The 23,993-nt window shown below is 45.6% G+C and overlaps 1 protein-coding gene across 2 annotated transcripts in view; it reads left to right on the forward strand.

Annotated features, from left to right (window-relative positions):
• Positions 1-823: 823 nt before the first annotated feature.
• Positions 824-23,993, forward strand: part of LOC121004097 (gastrula zinc finger protein XlCGF26.1-like) — a 705,032-nt gene continuing 681,862 nt past the window's right edge. Inside the window, exons 1-5 of one of the 2 annotated variants that reach the window (XM_040436189.1) lie at positions 824-868; positions 6,252-6,345; positions 6,452-6,646; positions 7,302-7,425; positions 7,510-10,323. In XM_040436189.1, coding sequence (XP_040292123.1) covers positions 828-868; positions 6,252-6,345; positions 6,452-6,646; positions 7,302-7,425; positions 7,510-9,464 — 2,409 coding nt within the window. In that variant the 5' untranslated portion in view covers positions 824-827 and the 3' untranslated portion in view covers positions 9,465-10,323. Of the gene's footprint in view, positions 869-6,251; positions 6,346-6,451; positions 6,647-7,301; positions 7,426-7,509; positions 10,324-23,993 lie in introns of those variants that run through there. The other variant, XM_040436197.1, reaches the window with a different exon arrangement.

The raw sequence follows: 23,993 nt of genomic DNA on the forward strand, positions 1-23,993 counted from the left end.
TCCATGGCCCCCCTCACACGCACAGGCTGCTCTCCATGGCCCCCTCACACGCAGACTGCTCTCCATGGCCCCCTCACATGCACAGACTGCTCTCCAATGCCCCCTCACACGTACAGACTGCTCTCCATGGCCCCCCTCATTCTCACAGACTGCTCTCCATGGCCCCCTCACACGCACAGAATGCTCTCCATGGCCCCCTCACACGCACAGACTGCTCTCCATGGCCCCCCTCACTCTCACAGACTGCTCTCCATGGCCCCCCTCACATGCACAGACTGCTCTCCATGGCCCCCCTCACTCTCGCAGACTGCTCTCCATGGCACCCTCACTCTCGCAGACTGCTCTCCATGGCCCCCCTTACTCTCAGACTGCTCTCCATGGCCCCCCTCATTCTCAGACTGCTCTCCATGGCCCCCTCACTCTCGCAGACTTCTCTCCATGGCCCCCCTCACAGACTGCTCTCCATGGCCCCCTCACAGACTGCTCTCCATGGCCCCCCCTCACTCTCGCAGACTGCTCTCCATGGCCCCCCTCACTCTCAGACTGCTCTCCATGGCCCCCCTCATTCTCAGACTGCTCTCCATGGCCCCCCTCACTCTCACAGACTGCTCTCCATGGCCCCCTCATTCTCACAGACTGCTCTCCATGGCCCCCTCACTCTCACAGACTGCCATCACTATTGTCCCGTCACTCCAAAGAGTAGAACTATGGTTAGCCCCTCCCCGTTCGGTCCGGTCTATGTTGGGAGACCGGCCAGAAAGTCTAGTCCAGACAGGACATGTGGAGTGGAACGCATAACCCGGAAGTGTTGTGATGACGTATTTCCGATGGGTACTAATGTTCTGGGAGAAAATCAGAGGAGATGCAGGTGAGTCTTCACTGATGCTGTTCTCCTCATCGTTTTGTAGAGTTCCTAACTACAAGTTCTAGTCATGTCATCCCCTTGCAACTACAAGTCGCAGTCCTATAATCCCTTCCTATCTACAGCCAGTCTCATCATCCCTAGTATCTGCAACTACGAGTCCCATCATCTCATGGAGTTCAAATGTACTCATCATCCTTTGGCAACAAGTCTCATCATCCCCTGACATTACCAATTAATTGTCATCTTACACTGAAATTGACAACTAAAATTCCCATCATCTCCTGGTGCATACTGTCATCTTCTGGCTCTACTAGTCTCATCTTCTACAGCTATCCATGGCTACAGATGATCAACCCCTGGAATGTACTATTAGTCCCATCGTCCCCTGTATTAGCAACAATCCATCCCATCATTACCTGCTGTCTCAAACTACAAGTATCAGCCTCATCATCCTTCTTGTCTCCAGCTATGAATCCAATAGCTAAGATCTGCGGTTACAGTCATCTGCAGCTACAAGTCCCATCATCCCCAATATAGTCAACCAGTTCCATAATACCCTGAGATTTCTGGGAAGCCCCATCACCCCCTAATATATAAAACAACCGCTTCAATTGTTCACCGATATCCACTTTTACCATCATCCCCTGATTCATACATATACATACACATATATTTTCCCTGAATTCTGTGACTTCTGTTATTCTCTGGTACGTGAAACTACCACCCCCACCTCCTTCTACAAGTCCCATCATCCACTTGAAACACCAACTGCAGGTTCCTACATTACCCACCATCCTAAGTACACACAGCTCCCTGTGAAACACATTTATTAAAATCTGAAACATTTAGCCACTTAAAGGGGTTGTCCATCCTTTATCCTCAAGATTGGTCATCAGTAGCTGATCGTTCGGAGTCCAATACCCTACACCCCTGCCGATCATCTGTCGCCAGAAGTCACCACTGAACGACACAACACTGTCAACTTTGTAGTAGTATTTTAACCCTTAGAATACTGGAGTTTTTTTATTTGTTTTTTTCGTTTTTTGCGTTTTCATTTTTCTTCCCCATCTTCTTTGACCCGTAACATTTTTTATTTTTCTGTTCACATGGCTGTATAAGGACTTATTTTTGAGGGGCAAGCTGTACTTTCTAATGCCACATTTAATATGGCATACAATGGGGCGGAATTGGAAGAAAATGCAATTCCTCCACCGTTTTACAGAGTTTTTCCCCCCACGGAGTTCCATTTGAGGCAAAACTGACCTGTGCCCTTCATTCTCTGGGTCAGTACGATTACAACGATACCACATATGTATAGGTTTTTATGTCTAAATAGTGTAAAAATAAATTGAAACTTAAAAAAATATATATATATATATATATTTTTACATCACCATATTCTGACCCCCATAACTTTTTTATAGTTCTATCTACTGAGCTGTATCTCATTTTTTGCAGGACAATCTGTAGTTTTTATTGATACCATTTTGGAGTGTGTGTGTGACTTTTTGATCACATTTTATAAAAAAAATTTGGGTAAGAGAAGCGATGAAAAAATGGTAAATTGGCAATGTTGGCCCTTTTTTCCATTACGCCATTTGCCGTATTTGGTTGTGGTAATACTCGTGATGTTTATATATATATATATATTTTTTTTTATTCTGTGGAAAGGGGGATGATTTAAACTTTTATTTTTTTTATGAAGCTCGTTTTTGAGCCTACAAAATCAATTTCTTTTATTATGAAAAATCATGGATTTTTTAGATCCATTATTTGTACAGAATTGCTCATTTCTTATGTTGGCCTGCCACCTGCTGGCCAAAATAAGAATTGCAGCTTCAATGCCCTGGGTCTCTTCAGAGAGACCCAGCGCATTGAAATCAATTACCGGCATCCTCTTTGGCCGCAGAGCAGAGGTTTTTCACCCTTTAGATGCTGTAATCTCACTTGATCACAGCATCTAAAGGCTTTAATGACCCCGATCGGCATTATTGACGCGGGTCTCTGCCATGTTTGCACTTCGCTCCAGCGCCGTACATGTACGGCGCTGTAGTGAAGGGGTTAAAGGCAGGGGACCTGTACATGTACAGCGCTTGTAGTGAAGGGGTTAAAGGCAGGGGACCTATTGAAATAAATATAAAATGTTATACATACCGTTCCATACCCCATCAAATAACACCTTTTAAGGGATATTCCCAACTGAGACATTGATGACATATTGCTAGGATATGCTATCCCACTTCTGGGATGCGCTCCTATCTCCAGAACGTGGTGCCCGAAGTAAAGGGGAGCACTCCGCGCATGTGTGGCTTGCCCATTCACTGCCATGTCAGTTCGAAAATAGCCAAGAGCCAAGCTCAGCTGTTTTTGGAAGTCCTGTAGCAGTGAATGAAGAGGAAGAGTGGCCAGTTCTCCATTCACCGCTTTGGGACTGCCGGGAAGAGCCAAGCCAGCACTCGGCTATCTTTGGAACTCCCATGGTGTTCCCATTCGCAGCTGCTCTCCCTTCACTTTGGAGGCCCCGTTCTAGAGATAGGAGCAGGTCCTACAGGTGGGATCCACACACATCTGACATTGATGGCATATTCTAGCGATACGACATCAATGTCCCAAATGGGAATACCCCTTTAAGGTGCTGATATATATACTGTAGGAAGTTGTCCCTGGAGATTGACTGGCTGATATATTACTGCTCCTGGTTTCTATGGGGAACATTGCTTCCCTGCTCTGTCTTGAGTGTATTACTGACATCAGTGTTAGGCCTCTTGCACACCAACATTTTTTTTTTCCGTTTACGTTCCGTCTTTTACGTTCCGTATACGGAACCATTCATTTAAATGGATCCGCAAAAAAAACGGAAGGTACTCCGTATGCCTTCCGTTTCCGTATTTCTGTTCCGTTCAAACATAGAACATGTCCTATTATTGTATGTACACATAATGGACAAGGATAGGACTGTTCTATCAGGGGCCAGCTGTTCCGTTCCGCAAAAAATGGAATGCACACGGACGTCATCCGTATTCTTTGCGGATCTGTTTTTTGCGGACCGCAAAATACTGAAAAAGCCATACGGTCGTGTGCAAGAGGCCGGAGAGGAAATCTCAGATGAAAGCTGTAGAAGTCCCTAGCTGAAGGCTGCATCATGATTTAGACTGGGGTGGTGACTGACAGCAATCTTCCACTTAATGAGGAGCTGTCACCACTCCTGAAATGTCTGTTCTATGAAATACTTGCATTCCCCCATGAAATGAAAGTGCTGAATCATTTTTAATTACTTTTGTGCTGTTCCTCTGTTATTCCTCCTAGACGTGACAACTGATCATTACCATTTCCCTTGTCAAAGGGGTGTGTCCCTATGCAGCCTGGCACTGATAGGCCAATGTCAGATTGTGTAAGGACACACCCTTTACTGTTAACACCCAGTTGTCTTATTCATACATTTCTAGGAGGAATTATAGGAGCAACGTTGTAGGAAAAGATGCTCCAGAATTCTTCTTTTATGGGGAATACAAGTATCTCGCATATCAGGAGAGCTGACACATCCTCTGTATAAGCATAGGGCAATGAAGAAACCAATCTTCCATACTTAAAGGGGAAATGTAAAAGTGAAACCCATAGTTCCTCCTGAATACTCAGGATGTCTGATGCAGTTGCTGTCTGTTGTAGGTTTCAAATGAATTTATATAACAATTCAAGAATGTGCTGAGTTCCTCCTCAAGTCTGCCCCACCCTGTGTATTAGGGATCGACCGATATTGATTTTTTTAGAGCCGATACTGATAATCTGTGAACTTTCAGGCCGATAGCCGATAATTTATACTGATATTCTGTGCATTTTCATTTTTGAAAAAATTCCTACACAAATCTGCTGAAAATGAACATGTTTATTGTTAACGTTTAGCTTTTTTTTGTAAATCTTTCTTTTTCATTTATACTTAATATTTTGGTGTTTGTTTGTTTTTTTACTTATTTTCTTTTTTTTTTTACTAACTTTTAGCTCACTTAGGGGCTAGAACCCTTGTCCTATTCACCCTGATAGATCTCTATCAGGGTGAATAGGACTTCACACTCTCCCTGCTGCCCTGTGCATAGTGCACACAGCAGCAGGGATGTTACCATGGCAGCCAAGGCTTCAGCAGCGTCCTGGCTGCCATGGTAACCGATCAGAGCCCCAGGCTTACACTGCTGGGGCTCCGATCGGAGGAGGAGGGGAGAGGGGATCCTGTGGCCACTGCCACCAATGTCTTTAATACTGGGGTTTGGGGGGCGCACTGTGCCACCAATGAAGATAACTCGCCCATTAATTCATATACAGGAGGCGGGAGCTGGCTGCAGAATCATATAGCCGCACCCGACCTCTATGAGCGGCTATATGCGGCACCTGAGGGGTTAACTACCGCAGATCGCAGCTACCGCTCATAGAGGTTGGGTGCAGCTATGTGATTCTGCAGCCAGCTCTCACCTACTGTTGAATGAATGAGTGAGTCAACATCATTGGTGGCGCAGTGGCCACAGCCCCTCCCCTTCCTCTTGTCCTCTCTCCTCTCATTGGTGGCAGCGGCAGCAGCGGCACGGGAGGGGGGGGGGGGGAGACACTGCTTTCTTCTCCCCTGTGCTGCTGAGGGAACACGGATCGCGCTGACAGCAGCGCAATCCTTGTTCCCGATTCGTTATCGGCATATCGGCAAAATAGATGCCGATACTGATAATATTGAAAATCCTGAATATCGGCCGATAATAGTGGTAAAACCGATAATCGGTTGATCCCTACTGTGTGTACTCTCATCCTGATCTCCAGGCTGCTTCTGATTTCCTGAGGCTGATGTAAGGCCCTTGCCAACCAGTCGTGTCTACCCCTGCCCCAGCACTTGCAATAGTGACGCGCCCTTCTCTTAGCTTTCACTAGGCCAAGTGATGTTCCATTCATCGATCACATGGCCTAGGTGTAGCTCAGCCCCATTGCAGTGAATGCGGCTGAGAGCGATACCAAGCACAGCCGCTATACAATGTACAGCATTGTGCTTGGTAAGCAGGGAGAAGACGGGAACGCTAATGCGAGCACTGGTACCTTCTCAAACAGCTGATCAGCAGGGGTCGTGGGTGTCCGACTCCCACCAATCAGATACTGATGACCTATCCAGAGGATAAGCCATGAGTATAAAAGTCTCTGAAAACCCCTTTAAGATATTTCTTTCCATGTAGAGATCATTACTCCTTCCATTCCCTGCCAGCAATTGCTACATACCAAAGCATGATTTTGTTGGGGCCCCTAAATCTCATATAAATCTTTAGTTATATGAAATGTCTATCCTCTAGTACAAGGCTCCGGCCACTGTAGACCCTGCACACGATCACTGTATTCACCTAATGTGCTGTCTTGTTTTTAGTCTTCTTATAAACCAGAACAACATGGAAGAGAGTCAAATGACTGAAAAGATACTAACCCTCACCCTGAAGATCATCTGTCTTCTGACCGGAGAGGTGAGGCATTCAAGGAATTATGACATTATTTAATAACACAAATATGAGTGGAGGGTATGTTGGAAATGTATACAGAGATATTTATAAGTGTTTTTCTCTGATACAGGATTACACAGTAGTGAAGAAGAGATCAGGTGAGTGTGTGACTCCCAGCAGCCATACTTCTGGGTCAGGAGGATGGAGCAAGACCCAAAGACCCATTACAAAGGAGTCTCCACCTCATTCACTGATACATGAGAGAAGTAATGATGAGAAGATCCTGGAACTCACCTACAAGATCATTGAGCTTCTGACTGGAGAGGTGAGTGTTCCTAGGAATAGTAGGACTACTTCCAGCGCTGTGACTGTGGATGCGCCTGTACACTTCCAGGTAGTGGCACATGGATAATCGCTGCTTTAGAAGCGGAAACAGAACCTCTGCACTCGTGCCTGTAATTGAAGCAGCGGTACAGGCACAAGATTGTCAGGATTGGTCGAGATGCCCAGCCCTGTCAATCAAGTGTCAAGGGGGAGCTTCTTCAGCAGCGGAGACAGCCCCTCACAGGTGAAGAACTCTTGTTGATGAGATAAATCGGTTTGTACATCTCTACCTAGGATACTATGCAGTGACACTAAAGGTGGCCATACTAATTTAATAGCTGTCGGCCAAAAAACAGCTATTGGTCCCAACTCTCCCAAGCCATGTTTGCATGTGTTTTTAGTGAGGAATGGGAAATAAGCGGCTGGTAGAATCCTCTAGCAGTGGCTTATCTCCTGTGGGAATTAAAAACTGGGCATGTTGAAATACAGCATGCCCCATTTATCATTCCCCCAAAAGTCAGGGAAAGTCCGTAGCACCACTAAATGAGTAAGAGAAATGTTCGATCCCAATGGGTTTTGCTAACTTTCCTGTAAAGTGTATTGGTACCTTGAGGGTTAATATGTCTGGGAAATGACTATATCATTGTATGTGTCAGGTTCCTATAAGGTGTCTGGATGTCACTGTCTATTTGTCCATGGAGGAGTGGGAGTATTTAGAAGAACACAAGGATCTGTACAAGGATGTGATGATGAAGGACCACCAGCCCTTCACATCACCAGGTAGGAGACATACTAATGACCACAAAATATAATAGAGAAACTGTGTTTTAAAACATTTAACTTATCTGCTATTCTTTACTCCAGGTTTACCACCTAAGCGGATAAAAGAGGAACCAGTCTTCGGTGATGGAGAAATCCTCCCAGAGCCCACCATTTATACATTCTCAGATCATACACAACACTATGCACTGCCTCGTATTAAGGCGGAAACAGCCTCTTGGGATGAAGAAAACATGCATGATCCCAAAAATTGTTTACCTAGAGATCATACTCAGCTATATTCACCTACTCATATTAAGGAGGAACCAGACTCACAGCAACAGAAATGTATCACAGATCCCATAATTTATACACACATTATGGAGGAAGCAGTCTCATGTGATGTAGGAAATTCTACGCCTACCAATGTTTACATTTCATCAGGAAATAAACAAGAATATCTTTCACCTCATGTTAGGGAGGAACCAGCCCCACGAGAAGAGGGCCAATTTACAGACCCTGAGATTTATACACTGACAGATCATATTAAGGGAAAACCAGTCTCATGTGATGATGGTGAACATTCTGCAGCCACCAACATTTCTACAGATTGTACTCATCAATATCCATCTGCTTATTGTATAAAGGAATCCGTCACATGTGAAAGGAGAAAACTCTCAGGCCCCACCATTTATACACCACAATACTCATCTACTCATATGATGGAGGAATCAGTTTCATATGATGCTGGAAACCTCACAGACATTAACATTTATTCATCCAGAGATCAACCAGTCTCATCTGAAGGAGAAAACCTATATAACAACTATGGATATATCTTCACAGAACATACATATACACATCTCAATAGAAATATATTTCCTTTAGGAGCCGAACGTTTTGTAGATGATTTTATGGATTCCTTACCTCATGTGGTTGGGGCTTCAACCTCATTGGAGGGATTTTGTACAGAAGAGGGACTTGCAGAGCTCCAATATGTTTCTAATCATGTTAGATCCCCAGACTGGAGCCCAGCTAAGGCTAAAAACCATGATGACTTCCTTTCAAAATGTATAGAATATGAAAAACATTTCTGCAAGGTATCACATGCCAGGATCTGTGGGACTCACCTCACTGAATGGTCATTTAACTGCTCTGAATGTCAGAACTGCCTAAACACTACTCTTAAGCTCATTAGACAAAGTCTAAAACATCAAGAAGCAAAAGAAAAGCCTGTTAAGAAATCTTCATCATTTGCTGAACGACACACAGAGAAAAAAGAATTTGCATGCCTCGTCTGCGGCAAACATTTTCCCAATAAACGTTACCTTCTTACACACAGGAGAGTCCACTCTGAAGAGAACCCTTTTCATTGCCCGGCTTGTGGTCAAAACTTTGAGGATCAGCAAGGTTTTTTGGCTCACCAGACGAATCCTGGCTGTGAGAGGCCATTTTCTTGTTCCGAATGTGGGAAGCAATTTAAGAGTAAATACAATTCAGAATATCACAAAAAAATTCATACAGAAAATAAAAAATATCTGTGCCCCGTGTGTGGGAAAAGTTTTCGAAAGCAATCTTGTTTCATTGTCCATGAGAGGACTCACACAGGGGAGAAACCATATGCATGCCCTGAATGTGGACGATGTTTCAGCCAGAATGCATCATTGATCTCCCACCAGAGGCTCCATACTGGGGAGAAGCCGTTCACATGTCTTGAGTGTGGACGGAACTTCACACAACGGATCAGCCTTGTGGTCCATCAAAGGGTTCACTCTGGAGATAGACCTTATAAATGTCAGGAGTGTGGGAAAGGATTTACCCAACGCATTGGTCTGGTCCAGCATCAGAGAAGACACACGGGGGAGAAGCCGTTTACATGTTCAGAGTGTGGAAAATCATTTACACTCCATGACAGTCTAGTGAAACACCTAAGGACTCACACTGGGGAGAAACCATACATCTGTTCTGAGTGCGGGAAACGATTTTGCCAGAGCTCACAACTCACGGCTCATAAACGGTTTCACCATGCCAGCCAACACAACATTGAAGATAATGTGTAGTATTATTGCCCGTTTAGATTATGCCAACTTGGGGAAGAACACAAGAAATGTGTTGTCCTGAAAGTGTTATTACGCTGAGAGTATTGTTAGCTTCTAAGGACATGTTGTGGGGCTCATTTCATAATAAAGGGTGATGAGACACTTTGGGAACATGGTTGACTACCTTTATTTATTTTTTGTGATGTGACATGGTTTAGTTTTGTTCCCAGGGGGAGATAAGCCTCCGCCAAAGGTGTTTGGCAGCAGCTACTCTCCTCTCCCCATTCAGAACACATGCATGAGGTGGTCAGGAAGGATACCGGACAGCTGAAATAACATTCAGCCAACTGCTATCTAATGTGTACTGCCAGCTTTACGGGGTTGTCCGGACTACAAATATTGATGACCTATCCTCAAGATAGGTCATCAATATCAAATCATGGGGAGCCGATACCTGGCACCCCCACCAATCAGCTGTCTCAGGCAACCGTGGTGCTAAAAACTATACAGTGCTTTGAGCTGGAAGCAGACCACTCCGTACATTGTGTAGTGGCCGTGCCAAGGTACTGCAGCTCATTTCCTATTCATGTGAATGGGAGCAGAAGTACAGTATGCCAGTGCTGGCAACTACACAGTGTAGGAGTTTCTGCCCAAAACAGCTGATCAGTGAGGTGCCAGGTGTCGGCTCCCCATGATCTGATATTGACGATCTATCCAGGGGATAAGTCAACAATATCTGTAGCACAGACAACCCCTTTAAGCAAGAAGGTGGATATGCTTCACAGATGTGTAGTCGATTTGATTAAAGGGGCATTATGAATAAAATAGTCTATCAAGGTCATATATAATAGCAGTAGTAGTGCTCTTTATGTCTTCCATAACTTAACCCCTTAAGTAGGGGTGCACCGAAATGAAAATTCTGGTCCGAAACCGAAAATTCAGGACGCCCTTGACCGAAAACCGAAACCGAAACTGCCTTTTTGCCCAAATACTTTTAAAATACTTTTTTTTAAATGATTTTATTAATAATTCTTTTTCATGAATGAAATTCATCTGTGGGTGGCGCTGTTATGGAGAGGGGGATCTGTGGGTGGCGCTGTTATGGAGAGGGGGATCTGTGGGTGGCGCTGTTATGGAGAGGTGGATCTGTGGGTGGCGCTGTTATGGAGAGGTGGATCTGTGGGTGGCGCTGTTATGGAGAGGGGGATCTGTGGGTGGCGCTGTTATGGAGAGGTGGATCTGTGGGTGGCGCTGTTATGGAGAGGGGGGATCTGTGGGTGGCGCTGTTATGGAGAGGGGGATCTGTGGGTGGCGCTGTTATGGAGAGGGGGATATGTGCACTGTTATGGGGAAGGGAATATGTGCACTGTTATGGGCATAACAGTGCACAGATCCCTTTCCCCATAACAGTGCACAGATCCCCCCTCCCCATAGCAGTGCCATAGACCGATCCCCCTACCCATAACAGCCCCGGCCCTGCTGCTCACAGCAGACTAATCACTCACTGCATCTTTATTTTACCTTACAATCGTGACGCTCCAGTAACAACTCTGCAGGCAGAGCGGAGGGCGGCGTAACGTCACTTACTCACGTGACGCACCTGCTCCGCCCACTTTATGAATGAAGGAGGCGGAGCAGGCGCGTCACGTGAGTAAGTGACGTTACGCCGCCCTCCGCTCTGCCTGCAGAGTTGTTACTGGAGCGTCACGATTGTAAGGTAAAATAAAGATGCAGTGACTTAAAGTAAACCGCCCGCCCGGCGCGGGTGACAAATCCCAAACCCCATATTTTCTGCCGATATGTACCAATATCGGCCGAAAGATTAGGCCCATTTTCGGCCGCCGGAATTTCGGTGCACCCCTACCCTTAAGGACTCAGCCCTATTTCACCTTAAGGACCAGGCCATTTTTTGCATATCTGACCAGTGTCACTTTAAGTGCTGATAACTTTAAAACGCTTTGACTTATCCAGGCCATTCTGAGATAGTTTTTTCGTCACATATTGTACTTCATGACACTGGTAAAATGACGTAAAAAAAATTCATTTTTATTTATTAAAAAAATACCAAATTTACCAAAAATTTGTAAAAAATTGCAAATTTCCAAGTTTCAATTTCTCTACTTCTATAATACATAGTAATACCTCCAAAAATAGTTATTACTTTACATTCCCCATATGTCTACATCATGTTTGGATCATTTTGGGAATGATCTTTTATTTTTTGGGGATGTTACAAGGCTTAGAAGTTTAGAAGCAAATCTTGAAATATTTCTGAAATTTTCAAAAACCTAATTTTTAGGGACCAGTTCAGGTCTAAAGTCACTTTGCGAGGCTTCCATAATAGAAACCACCCCTCAAGGTATTCAAAACTGATTTTACAAACTTTGTTAACCCTTTAGGTGTTCCACAAGAATTAATGGAAAATAGAGATACAATTTAAAAATTTAACTTTTTTGGCAGATTTTCCATTTTAATAATTTTTTTTTCCAGTTACAAAGCAAGGGTTAACAGCCAAACCAAACTCAATATTTATGGCCCTGATTCTGTAGTTTGCAGAAACACCCCATATGTGGTTGTAAACCGCTGTACGGGCACACGGCAGGGCGCAGAAGGAAAGGAATGCCATATGGTTTTTGGAAGGCAGGTTTTGCTGGACTGTTTTTTTTTACACCATGTCCCATTTGAAGCCCCCCATATGCACACCTAGAGTAGAAACTCCATAAAAGTGACCCTATCTAAGAAACTACACCCCTCAAGGTATTTAAAACTGATTTTACAAACGTCGTTAACCCTTTAGGTGTTCCACAAGAATTAATGGAAAATAGAGATACAATTTAAAAATTTCACTTTTTTGGCAGATTTTCCATTTTAATAATTTCTTTCCAGTTACAAAGCAAGGGTTAACAGCCAAACCAAACTCAATATTTATGGCCCTGATTCTGTAGTTTACGGGAACACCCCATATGTGGTCGTAAACCGCTGTACGGGCACACGGCAGGGCACAGAAGGAAAGGAATGCCATACGGTTTTTGGAAGGCAGATTTTGCTGGACTGTTTTTTTTGACACCATGTCCCATTTGAAGCCCCCCTGATGCGCCCTTAGAGTAGAAACTCCAAAACAGTGGCCCCATTTTAGAAACTACGGGATAGGGTGGCAGTATTGTTGGTACTAGTTTAGGGTACATATGATTTTTGGTTGCTCTATATTACATTTTTTGTGAGGCAAGATAACAAGAAATAGCTGTTTTGGCACCGTTTTTATTTTTTGTTATTTACAACATTCATCTGACAGGTTAGATCATGTGATATTTTTATAGACCAGGTTGTCACGGATGCGGCGATACCTAATATGTATACTTTTTTTTATTTATGTAAGTTTTACACAATGATTTCATTTTTTAAGCCAAAAAAATCATGTTTTAGTGTTTCCATAGTCTGAGAGCCATAATTTTTTCAGTTTTTGGGCGATTACCTTGGGTAGGGTATGATTTTTGCGGGATGAGATGACGGTTTTATTGGCACTATTTTGGGGTGCGTGTGACTTTTTAATCGCTTGCTATTACACTTTTTGTAATGTAAGGTGACAAAAAATTGTTTATTTAGCAGTTTTTATTTTAATTTTTTTACGGTGTTCATCTGAGGGGTTAGTTCATGTGATATTTTTATAGAGCCGGTCGATACTGACACGGCGATACCTAATATGTATACTTTTTTTTTATTTATGTAAGTTTTACACAATAACAGCTTTTTTTTATTTTTTTATTATGTTTTAGTGTCTCCATATTCAGAGCCAGAGTTTTTTTTCTTTTGGGGCGATTGTCTCAGGTAGGGGCTCATTTTTTGCGGGATGAGGTGACGGTTAGATTGGTACTATTTTGGTGGGCAAAAGCCTTTTTGATAGCTTGCTGTTGTACTTTTTGTGATGTAAGGTGACAATTTATTTTTTATTTAGCACAGTTTTTATTTTTTACGGTGTTCATCTGAGGGGTTAGGTCATGTGATATATTTATAGAGCCGGTCGATATGGACACGGCGATACCTAATATGTATACATTTTTTTCCCGCTATTTTTTACTTTATTTGGGGAAAATGACGTTTTTGTTTATTTTTACTTGAAACTTTTAATTTTTTGGGGGGAAAACTTAATTTCTTCAACTTTTTTTTTCACTTAATTTTTTGTCCCACTTTGGGACTTGAACTTTGGGGGGTATATTCCTTTACAATGCATTCCAATACTTCTGTATTGGAATGCATTGGCTGTATGAGTAATACTGTGTGTATTACTCATACAGCTTTCGGGGCCTGTGAGATCCAGGGGGCTGGATCTCACAGGCTCTTCACCAGAAGGCAGCGCAGATGCCTCAGGAAGGCATCGCGCTGCCTTCCATGCCATCGGGTCCCCCCCACAGCCCCATGGGGACCCGATGGCACCACCGCCGCACCAGGTAAAAGCCGCAAACCGCAGGTCTGAATTGACCTGCGGTTTGCGGCGATCGCCGACCGGGGGGGGGGGGGTCACGGGACCCCCCCCCCGCGCATTTAGCCGAGGTGCCTGCTCACTGGGCGGCGGTGATCGGAACAACACATGCAGTACCGGTACATAATGTGTCCTTAAGGACTCGGGAAACATGCCGTACCGGTACGTCATGTGTCCGTAAGGGGTTAAGACATGAAAATGGGATTTATTTAGTATAATTATTAGTTTTAGTGCCAGACTAAGGATCCATTCACACGTCCGCATTCGTTGCGCAATTTTGCGTGACGGGTGCAGACCTATTCATTTTCAATGGGGCCGGAATGTGCTGTCTGCATCCGCATTTGCGGATCCGTCTTGAACACCATTGAAAGTCAATAGGGGACGGATACGTTTTCTATTGTGCCAGAGAAAATGGTTCCGTCCCCATTGACTTACATTGTGTGCCAGGATTGATCCGTTTGGCTCTGCTTCGTCAGGCGGACAACAAAACGCTGCAGGCAGCGTTTTGGTGTCTGCCTCCAGAGCGGAATGGAGACTGATCGGAGGCAAACTGATGCATTCTGAGTGGATAATTTTCCTTTCAGAATGCATTAGGGCAAAACTGATCCGTTTTTGTGAGAGTCCTTGTCACGGAACCATGAACCAGACGTACAACAAGAGATAAGTGAAAATAAGAAGGCTTTATTGAAAATAAAGCTGTAAAGCAAAAGTCCAAACGGATGGTGAAACCGAGCAGAGTCTTTGCGAAGCCAGAGGTCAGGAACCAGAAGGGTAGTCAGACGAAGCCAGGATCAGGAACCAGCAGGGTAGTCAGACGAAGCCAGGATCAGGAACCAGCAGGGTAGTCAGACGAAGCCAGGATCAGGAACCAGCAGGGTAGTCAGACGAAGCCAGGATCAGGAACCAGAAGCAGCAGCAGTCTTAGAAGCATGTGAACACAAGAGGACCAAGCAAGGAACTGAAGCCACAGACCTCCTATATATATGAGCTAGGCATCCAGCTCCTCCCAGGGGAAGGAGGAGCCGCAGGGTGGAAGGCTACAAGAAACCCAGAAACCAAGATGGCCGCCAGCACATGTCAAACGAAGGAGAGCAGCAAGCAGGTAAGACCATGACAGTACCTCCCCCTCAAGGGCCCCTCCTCCGCGGAGCACAAAACGGTTTCTGAGGGAAGCGTGCGTGGAAGGCTCGGAGCAAGGCAGGAGCATGGACATCTGCGGAGGGAACCCAGGAACGCTCCTCTGGACCATAACCACGCCAATGGACCAAAAACTGCAACCGACCGCGGACCAGGCGTGAGTCCAGGATATTGCTCACCTCATATTCCTCACGATTGCCCACTTGGACCGGACGAGGCCGAGGAACCGAGGAAGTGAAACGATTACACACCAGTGGCTTCAACAGGGAGACATGAAACACGTTGGAGATCCGCATGCCAGGAGGAAGCGCAAGGGCATAGGCTACCGGGTTTACCCTGCGAAGCACTCGGAAGGGACCAACAAAGCGAGGCGCCAGCTTGGGAGTGGGCACTCGAAGGTTGAGGTTGCGGGTGGACAACCATACACGGTCTCCGACCTGGTAGGAAGGAGCAGGCGCTCGTCTGCGATCAGCCTGGAGTCTCTGGCGCTGCGCAGAGACCTCAAGGGACTTCTGGATCTGTACCCAAGAAGCACGTAGGACGGAAAGGTGATCCTCCACAGCCGGAATATCCTGGGGAGAGAATACCTCCGGTAACACGGCAGGTTGGAACCCATAATTGGCCATGAAGGGAGACGTCCCAGAGGAAGAGTTCACCGCCGTGTTCCTGGCAAACTCAGCCCAAGGCAGGAGGTCAACCCAATTGTCTTGGTGATCGGAGACATAGCAACGAAGGAATTGCTCCAAGGCCTGATTGGATCGTTCTGCGGCCCCATTGGACTGAGGGTGGTAGGCCGAGGAGAAGGAGAGATGAATCCCCAACTGGGAGCAAAAGGCGCGCCAGAACCTGGACACAAACTGACTCCCCCGATCCGACACAATCTCCTTAGGCAAACCGTGCAACCGGAAGACCTCCCTGGCAAAAATCGTGGCCAACTCTTGTGCAGAGGGTAACTTCTTGAGAGGAACACAGTGGCACATTTTGGAAAACCGATCCACAATCATGAGAATGACCGTATGGCCTCGGGATGCAGGGAGGTCCACAATGAAATCCATCCCCAGGTGTGACCATGGGCGCTCCCCGGTGGCTATGGGTTGCAGAAGGCCCAACGGAAGGTGCCGAGGGGTCTTACTCTGGGCACAAACGGAGCATGCCGCTACATATGCGGCGATGTCGGAACGTAGGGAAGGCCACCAGAACAGACGTGAAACAGCCCAGGACAGCTGATTCTTTCCAGGATGCCCCGCGGTCTTGGAGTTATGGTAGGTTCGCAACAACAGAGTGCGCAACTCCTCAGGCACAAAACATCTGCCGTTGGGTCTCCCAGAGGGAGCACCAGATTGAGCCGCCAAAATCTGCTCACCCAGGGGAGAGGTCAGGCTGGTGCGAATGGCGGCCAGGATCTGATTCGGAGGTATGACCGAAGTCGGAATCGACTCCTCCCTGGACAGCTCGGAGTACTGCCGTGATAAGGCATCCGCCCTGATGTTCTTGGAACCGGGTAGGTAGGAGACCACGTAATTAAAACGTGACAAGAACAGAGCCTGCAGAGGAATGGAATTGGCGGCAGCGAACACACTATCAATGAACAAACCACCAGCACCAGAGTCCACCAACGCCTGGGTCGTCACCGAGCCCCCGACCCAGGAGAGGACAACAGTGATCAGTGGTTTGTCAACACGGGAAACCGGGGACGAGGAGACTCCACCCAAGATCTGCCCCCGACAGGATCTCAGGGTACGAGCGTTTCCCGGACGGTTCGGACATGCCAACCGAAAATGCCCACCGAGACCACAGTACATGCATCGGCCCTCGCGTCTCCGGAGTGCCCTCTCCCCCTCGGACAGGCGAGCAAACCCCAGCTGCATGGGTTCACCCCCAGACAAGTCATCCCCAGGAGGCGTGGGAGGAGAGGGAGGCACGGGTGGGACAGCAAACGTAGGCACCAATCTGTTAGAAGACCTCCGCAGGTTCTCCTTAAAGGAAGGTCTCTCCCTGAGTCTGGTGTCAATCAAAATCAGGAAAGAAATAAGAGACTCGAGCTCAACTGGTAGGTCCTTAGCTGCAACCTCATCCTTCAAGGCATCCGAGAGACCATGAGAGAAAGCAGCGACCAGAGCCTCATTATTCCAGCCCACCTCTGCTGCCAGGGTACGAAACTCAATGGCGTATTCAGCTACGGATCGTGAACCCTGTCTGATGGACATAAGGAGCTTCGCAGCAGAGGCAGCACGAGCCGGCACATCGAATACCTTCCGAAGAGAAGCAACAAAACCGGAAAACTCGGCAACCACCGGATTGTTGTTCTCCCATAAAGGGCTGGCCCAGGCCAAGGCCTTGTCCGAGAGCAGCGAGATCAAGAAGCCCACCTTTGATCTCTCAGTAGGAAAGGCATGTGGCAGCAACTCGAAATAAATGCCCACCTGGTTAAGGAAACCTCGGCACTGAGTTGGCTCTCCCCCAAAGCGCTGTGGAAGAGGGGCAGAACCGGTCATACCCCGAAACACCGCAGGCGCAACAACAGGTGTCGGGGTAGACTCTGGCGCAACAACCGGAGCGGCAGTAGGAGCGAGCCCAGGAGCGACAACCGACCCATCGGCAACGGGAGCGAAATGAGCCGTGCGTTCAAGCAGGGTTTGCAACGCCACAGCGAACCGACCCAACAGGTGATCCTGCTGATCAAGTCTGGCAACCAGCGTGGGTAGCGAGGATGGCCCTGTACCGTCAGAATTCATGGCTTGGTCCTAATGTCACGGAACCATGAACCAGACGTACAACAAGAGATAAGTGAAAATAAGAAGGCTTTATTGAAAATAAAGCTGTAAAGCAAAAGTCCAAACGGATGGTGAAACCGAGCAGAGTCTTTGCGAAGCCAGAGGTCAGGAACCAGAAGGGTAGTCAGACGAAGCCAGGATCAGGAACCAGCAGGGTAGTCAGACGAAGCCAGGATCAGGAACCAGCAGGGTAGTCAGACGAAGCCAGGATCAGGAACCAGCAGGGTAGTCAGACGAAGCCAGGATCAGGAACCAGAAGCAGCAGCAGTCTTAGAAGCATGTGAACACAAGAGGACCAAGCAAGGAACTGAAGCCACAGACCTCCTATATATATGAGCTAGGCATCCAGCTCCTCCCAGGGGAAGGAGGAGCCGCAGGGTGGAAGGCTACAAGAAACCCAGAAACCAAGATGGCCGCCAGCACATGTCAAACGAAGGAGAGCAGCAAGCAGGTAAGACCATGACAGTCCTGAACGGATCTCACAAACGGAAAGCCAAAACGCTAGTGTGAAAGTAGCCTAAGCCATCGTGCCTCATCAGTAGTCACAGTAATGTGACATAATGCGCCAGGAATCCTCCAAAATTTTCAAATCACGTTAGTAAATATGGACCTGTATGTTTCTTTTCAGACTGGTCTGCGGTATAGCCTATTTGGACTCTAAATGTTGGCATCTGTACTCTAAGTATTTCACATACAATTGTGCATCACTTTACTTACTCCAGTTGTAGAGTGTATATATGGGATATCATCTCAGTGAGGTTACTATAACTATTGTTGGTCTTTGATGTTACAAGAGGCTTTATAAAAAAAGAAAGTCCTGACACATGTTGTTTATGCCTCAAAAAACATGAGGAAACTTACTTCAACCCCTATAGAATGTCCGCAAGTAAAGTATAGGAAAGGAAATGTCAGGGAGCCATTAAAGCACCTTAACTTTTATAGAGCCTCGTGTCTTTACTTTTTTGGTCTTTTTTTATTAAGATTTTTATTTTTTTTTTAAAGGGAGTCTATCACCTCTATTGAGCAGTGCTATATGAATAGTACTGCTCCTGCTGAGTCAGGATCATTAATTTTTATGTTCATACTCCCCCGTTCCACTGCTGTGCACTTGCAAAACGCTACAGTAATACATTTAGAGGACTCATGAGCTCACTGTCAGGAAGTCCTCTCCATTATGTGCATGTAGTTCATGAGTCTTCTCAATTGCATCTGTGTTTTGGGATTGTAGAGCTGTAGAGCTGGGGAATAGAGGGAGGAATATGAACATAAAATTAGCGATTCCCAACTCAGCAGAAGCAATACTATTCATGTAGTACTTCTAATAGCGCTCCAGGGAGGTGACGGATTCATTTTATTACAGTAGGAACCAATGGAACAGATATATTTGCGATGCAACTGGTTTTAATAATATGACTAGCAGAATTACACTTATTTATTTATTAAAATAATTATTTAATTATATTTAGCTGTTTTGCTTGTTTTTATTTAGTTCAGTGTACTGCACTTTACAGGGGTTTACTGGGCAACATATTTGGAGGATGGCTGGGCTTTATACAGCACACCTGTCAGCAGTTTCCATGATCAGAGACAACTCCAATCACAGACTTTTCAGTCCTCAAATGCTGTGGTCAACTGCAATTATCTGAGTGGTCATTTGGAGAAGGTGGGCTTGGCTCTCTGTAGCAGTTGAGGAAGGCTGGACGGGCCAAAACGCGTCCTGTGATATGGATTATATGATGAAATAAAGCATAATTTGAAAACAGAAACAAGTACGCTGCTGGGATTTATCAGATTTTTGAATTGGGAACGATCCCTTCCCGTGCAAGCATTTTCACTAAAGAGTGGTGAGCTGTCTAATTTTGATTGGCTCTCTGTACTGACCGAACAATCCCCACCGTGACAGGATTGCGGGAGCCATTTGTTGCTGTGGCAACCAGAAGCCTTGTGAAGACCTCTGTTCTGTCTTCTTACAGTGTGCAGTGTGACATTCAGCATAAACCATTCCTGTCTTCCAAATAAGAGGACTGTTCTTTGTAGTCTAACTTGTTTATTGGCAAAACAGGATTGTTTGGTAAAACTACAAGATTACAAATAACATGTATCAGTATTAAGTTTAGATAGCATGTACTATAACATTTACAGTCATCAGTGGAGGCACATGGTAAAATGGTTGTCTGTACATAAGATTGCATGGCTAGCTAACAGTAATAACAACTCCCTGAGTAACAATTACAACTAGCTGAACAGCTCTGCATAACATAATATCCCTGAAACAAAAGGTAGATCTCTCACCAGATATGCTTTTACAAGGATGGTGGAGTTAGAGAAGGAGACATGCAAAAGCACCGTTCTGCTGATGTGTCCTGGAGACTTCTCTTTCCCAGGATGCTTTGCACTCACAGAATGCAGCGCACCACCCACAATGCAGTAGTCTTTGTAACAGGAAAAAGAAAGTGCAATACAACTTAACACCGCTAGATGGTGCTAAAACCACACTAAACACTTCAGAATTACCCTGACCCTGGAAGAATTAATTAGAATCATTTTCTAACCCTGCTGGGCAGAACAACCTCCATGCTTGCCATAGTAAAGTTCCAGTTGAGTCCTGCAAGGACTTAATAGGAATGTTGCGATTTTACCATAGATTGCAGTGGTAAGCCACTGTTGTCTGTGGTAGAAGCAATCTTAACGATCACATGCTCAACTCCCCTAGGAGTATATAAAAAAAAAGTTTGCAAAAAAGTTTTTAAAACTATATAGGAAAAACATAAAAAACTTGAATAACCCCCTTACTTTTTCCCCATATTAAAAATAAAAAGAATAAACATTACTAATAATTTATAGTAATTATGAATTATCCCAAAAATAAAAAGTTATGGCTTTTGGAAGGCAGGGAGTAAAAAACTTAAATTGTATTCAATGGGAAGGAGTTAAGAGCCCATACTTATTGTTGAGCAGACAGTCCATTAAAGGGCTCATGTACACAAACGTATTTTTGACTGCATCTGATCTGCAATATGCGGACCCATTCACTTTAATGGGGCTGCAAAAGATGCGGACAGCTAACCGTATTCTGTCCACATCCATACGTCTGTTCCATGCCATCAAAAAAAATATAGAACATGTCCTATTCTTGTCTGCATTATGGACAAGGATAGGACTGTTCTATTATGGGCTGGACATTCTGTTCTGCAAAATGCGGAAAGCACAAGGCAGTTATCCGTGTTTTGTGGATTCGCAAAACAGGCTATGGTTGTGTGCATGAGCCCTAAGACCTGAAGCTTCAACTTTACTGTATATGGTTCTTTAGGCAAAAGATACTTGTGCGTTCTCAAGGAGATATGAATCGTATCTGTACATGTCCACTCTGAGACTGAAGTATTGAAAGGAGGAAAACCTACTCACTGGCCAATTACGACAGCAGTCGGTACTTCTGATAAAGAAATATTTGTAGTTGAAATCCGCTCGCATCAGACTTTGTGTAAGGAAAGGTAAATCTCTCAACCGCAGTCAGACAAAGGTGTTACCATCTTGAATTCTTGCTGAGCACTCCTCCCTTCTCCTGTCCAGTCTCCTTCTTTATTAAGGCAATAGCACGACGCCCAGTAGGAGATGGCTTTACAATTTCAGCCAGTCACCCGAGAAAGTACAGAAACATGTCAAAGGACAGGGGAGAGTATCAACATGGCCGAACAGTGCAATGCACACACCCCATCCCTGTATAAGGAAGGATGAGTCATGTCCATTGTCTGATCAGCCAGGTGGCCGCCCATCCCCCATCATTGTCAGCATGGACCCCATTCAATACTTCATTACTGCTCAAAGTGACCAGTATCTAGTGAAGATCATTCTACTGGTTCTTATAGGTTTGAGACTATCTGCGAGACATTGCTACGGCTATTATCAGTATACGGTACGAGTATACCGACAAGGCAGATATGCATATGTATCCAGAAAGGGATAGTGAAGCCGCAGCAGAGGTATAATATGTATCTCTCGTTATGCAGACTTCACTTCTCTAATGTGTATAGACATTTGAAGGGAAGAAGCCCAGCGCATTGCACTTAGTGCTCACAAACCGGCAAACGACCCCCCTACACACTGAGAACACGTCTCCAAGCCCATGAGAAGGTTTTCATACTGACGGTTTTATCGCTGGTCCCGATTCAACCCAAGTATCCTCTGCTAGAGCGTTCTTCGGTTAAATCCGACACAGGGAGACAGATGACAATCTATAAAAATAAACACACACACATCCTAAGATAAAATGTCCGCTTAATAAAATTTCCACAACAGTCCCTCCTCTTTGTCATATGCTCCCCAGTGTCCCTCGATGAATCTCGATCTTCCTCTTTGAAAAAAACTGTCTTGTCTACGAAAAGTCCTGAATCCATAAAACAAAAGAGATGATGGAAAACAGAAAGTCAATCTTGACACGTAGCTTCTTTTCTTCGGGAGGTGACTCAGGAGGTGGCGTTTCACGTTGGTCGCCGGCTGGTTTGGAATCCTCTGCATCTGGTCCATGGTTTGGTCTTCAGTGCGTCTTGTCTGTTCGGGCTTCGGTAACTCGGTCGATTAGACATCAGGAACATCTCACTCCGGCGTATAGAAGGAATGGAAACAAAAAAACATAAGTACATGTCCTATTTCCTTTCGCCCGGATCCAATGGAAAACCAGTGAGTCCCAAAGCTTTAAAAAGGATTCCGACCCTCACTAGTCATAGCTCCGCCTCTGCCCTGCTCCTGTCAGTATGGGCCTCACCCTTGTCAATGGTGTCTGCTAGCCAGGCATAACCATCATCTAATTCACATAAACCCTCCTTTGGACGCTCTACTGACGTTTCTCGGTGATCTCTCCCACTGCCTCAACGGTTTCTTTGAACATCTCATCCACTATGGACGAGAAATTGTTCAATCGCTTCATAAGTCCAACTCCCCATCCAGTCCAGCCAGAAAACAACATCCTTCCAGCTCTCCCAATCGGCTGCAACGTAAGATACAGGGACAAGCTTCACCGGGATACATGAACCTCTGGCATTAGGGGGAATTACCTTATAAGCGGCTAGCCTGCATGGGAAATAGTCCCTGAGTCTGAACGTCACACCCTTCTTTCCAGCAGATATAATCTGGTCTATGTGTGTTATTAAAGAGATGGGGGGTTTTATTAGTAAGGTTGACCGTTATACCTTCCTCACAACTGGAGGATCCCTCTAACGTATGACCTTTACCACATCTACGGGCCGCCTAGCTGCCCAGACACCCATACAGGATTAACAAGCGAGGAGCAAGAGCCAGAGCTGTTATTAAACCTATAGCTGATATTACCCTCTAGGAATGTAAAACCAGCGCTATCATCAAATGTCTCCTTGTGGCCCTGGCTAGTTTGAGGTGCGTTTCCCTCCCTAAAAATAAAACTAAACAAATAAACAAAAGTGATACTCTTCATTCTTTGATTTAGTTGAGCAGCTTCTTGCAATGACTGGTGTGATTCCAGTTGTCTCGTCCCTCGAACTTCAGAGAGGTTGGCGTCATCAGCAGCACCTGGAATGGCCCAAGATATCTCGGCTCTAGTTCCGTCCTCGGATATTTCTTTAGCACGACCCAATCACCTGGTTGACTAAGAATGAACACTGGTTATTGAGTCTGGGTCCGGGAGAAACTCCCGAACCCGGTGGTGGACATCGGGTGATAACCCGTGGGGCTGCCTGGGGGCATACCTGATGGAATAAAGGGTTACAGCGGAACATTCAGGCCATGAGGGAGGGATGAGAGAAAGAGATATAGAGAAAGAGAAAAGCGCTTCTATTGGACTCCGTAGTTTTAGTTGGACGGGAGTACATGACAGTCTTAGTTCGCACTGTCTGGGACTTTTGAATGCCCTGTTGCTGGAGATCGATGGATTCGTGCAGCCACAGTTCTGCTTTCTGGAGGGAACCATGGCTTTGGAGTCTAGTGGGGAATTCACGGACAAACTTTTTCCTAATACAGACCTCAAAGGTCCCTTCTTTGGGGATGGTCCACTCTGTACCTACAGTCCATTGGTGCCAATCTTTGAGGGGCTTAACAACTCCTCCTCCATAGATGGATTTAATGTACTGCTTGGCTGTCCTATACTCAGAAGTGGTACCCTTCTGTTCCCTAGATTTCCCTACACCCATGCTC

This window comes from Bufo bufo, chromosome 6, assembly GCF_905171765.1.
Source record: "Bufo bufo chromosome 6, aBufBuf1.1, whole genome shotgun sequence".
NCBI classification, from domain to species: Eukaryota; Metazoa; Chordata; class Amphibia; order Anura; family Bufonidae; genus Bufo; species Bufo bufo.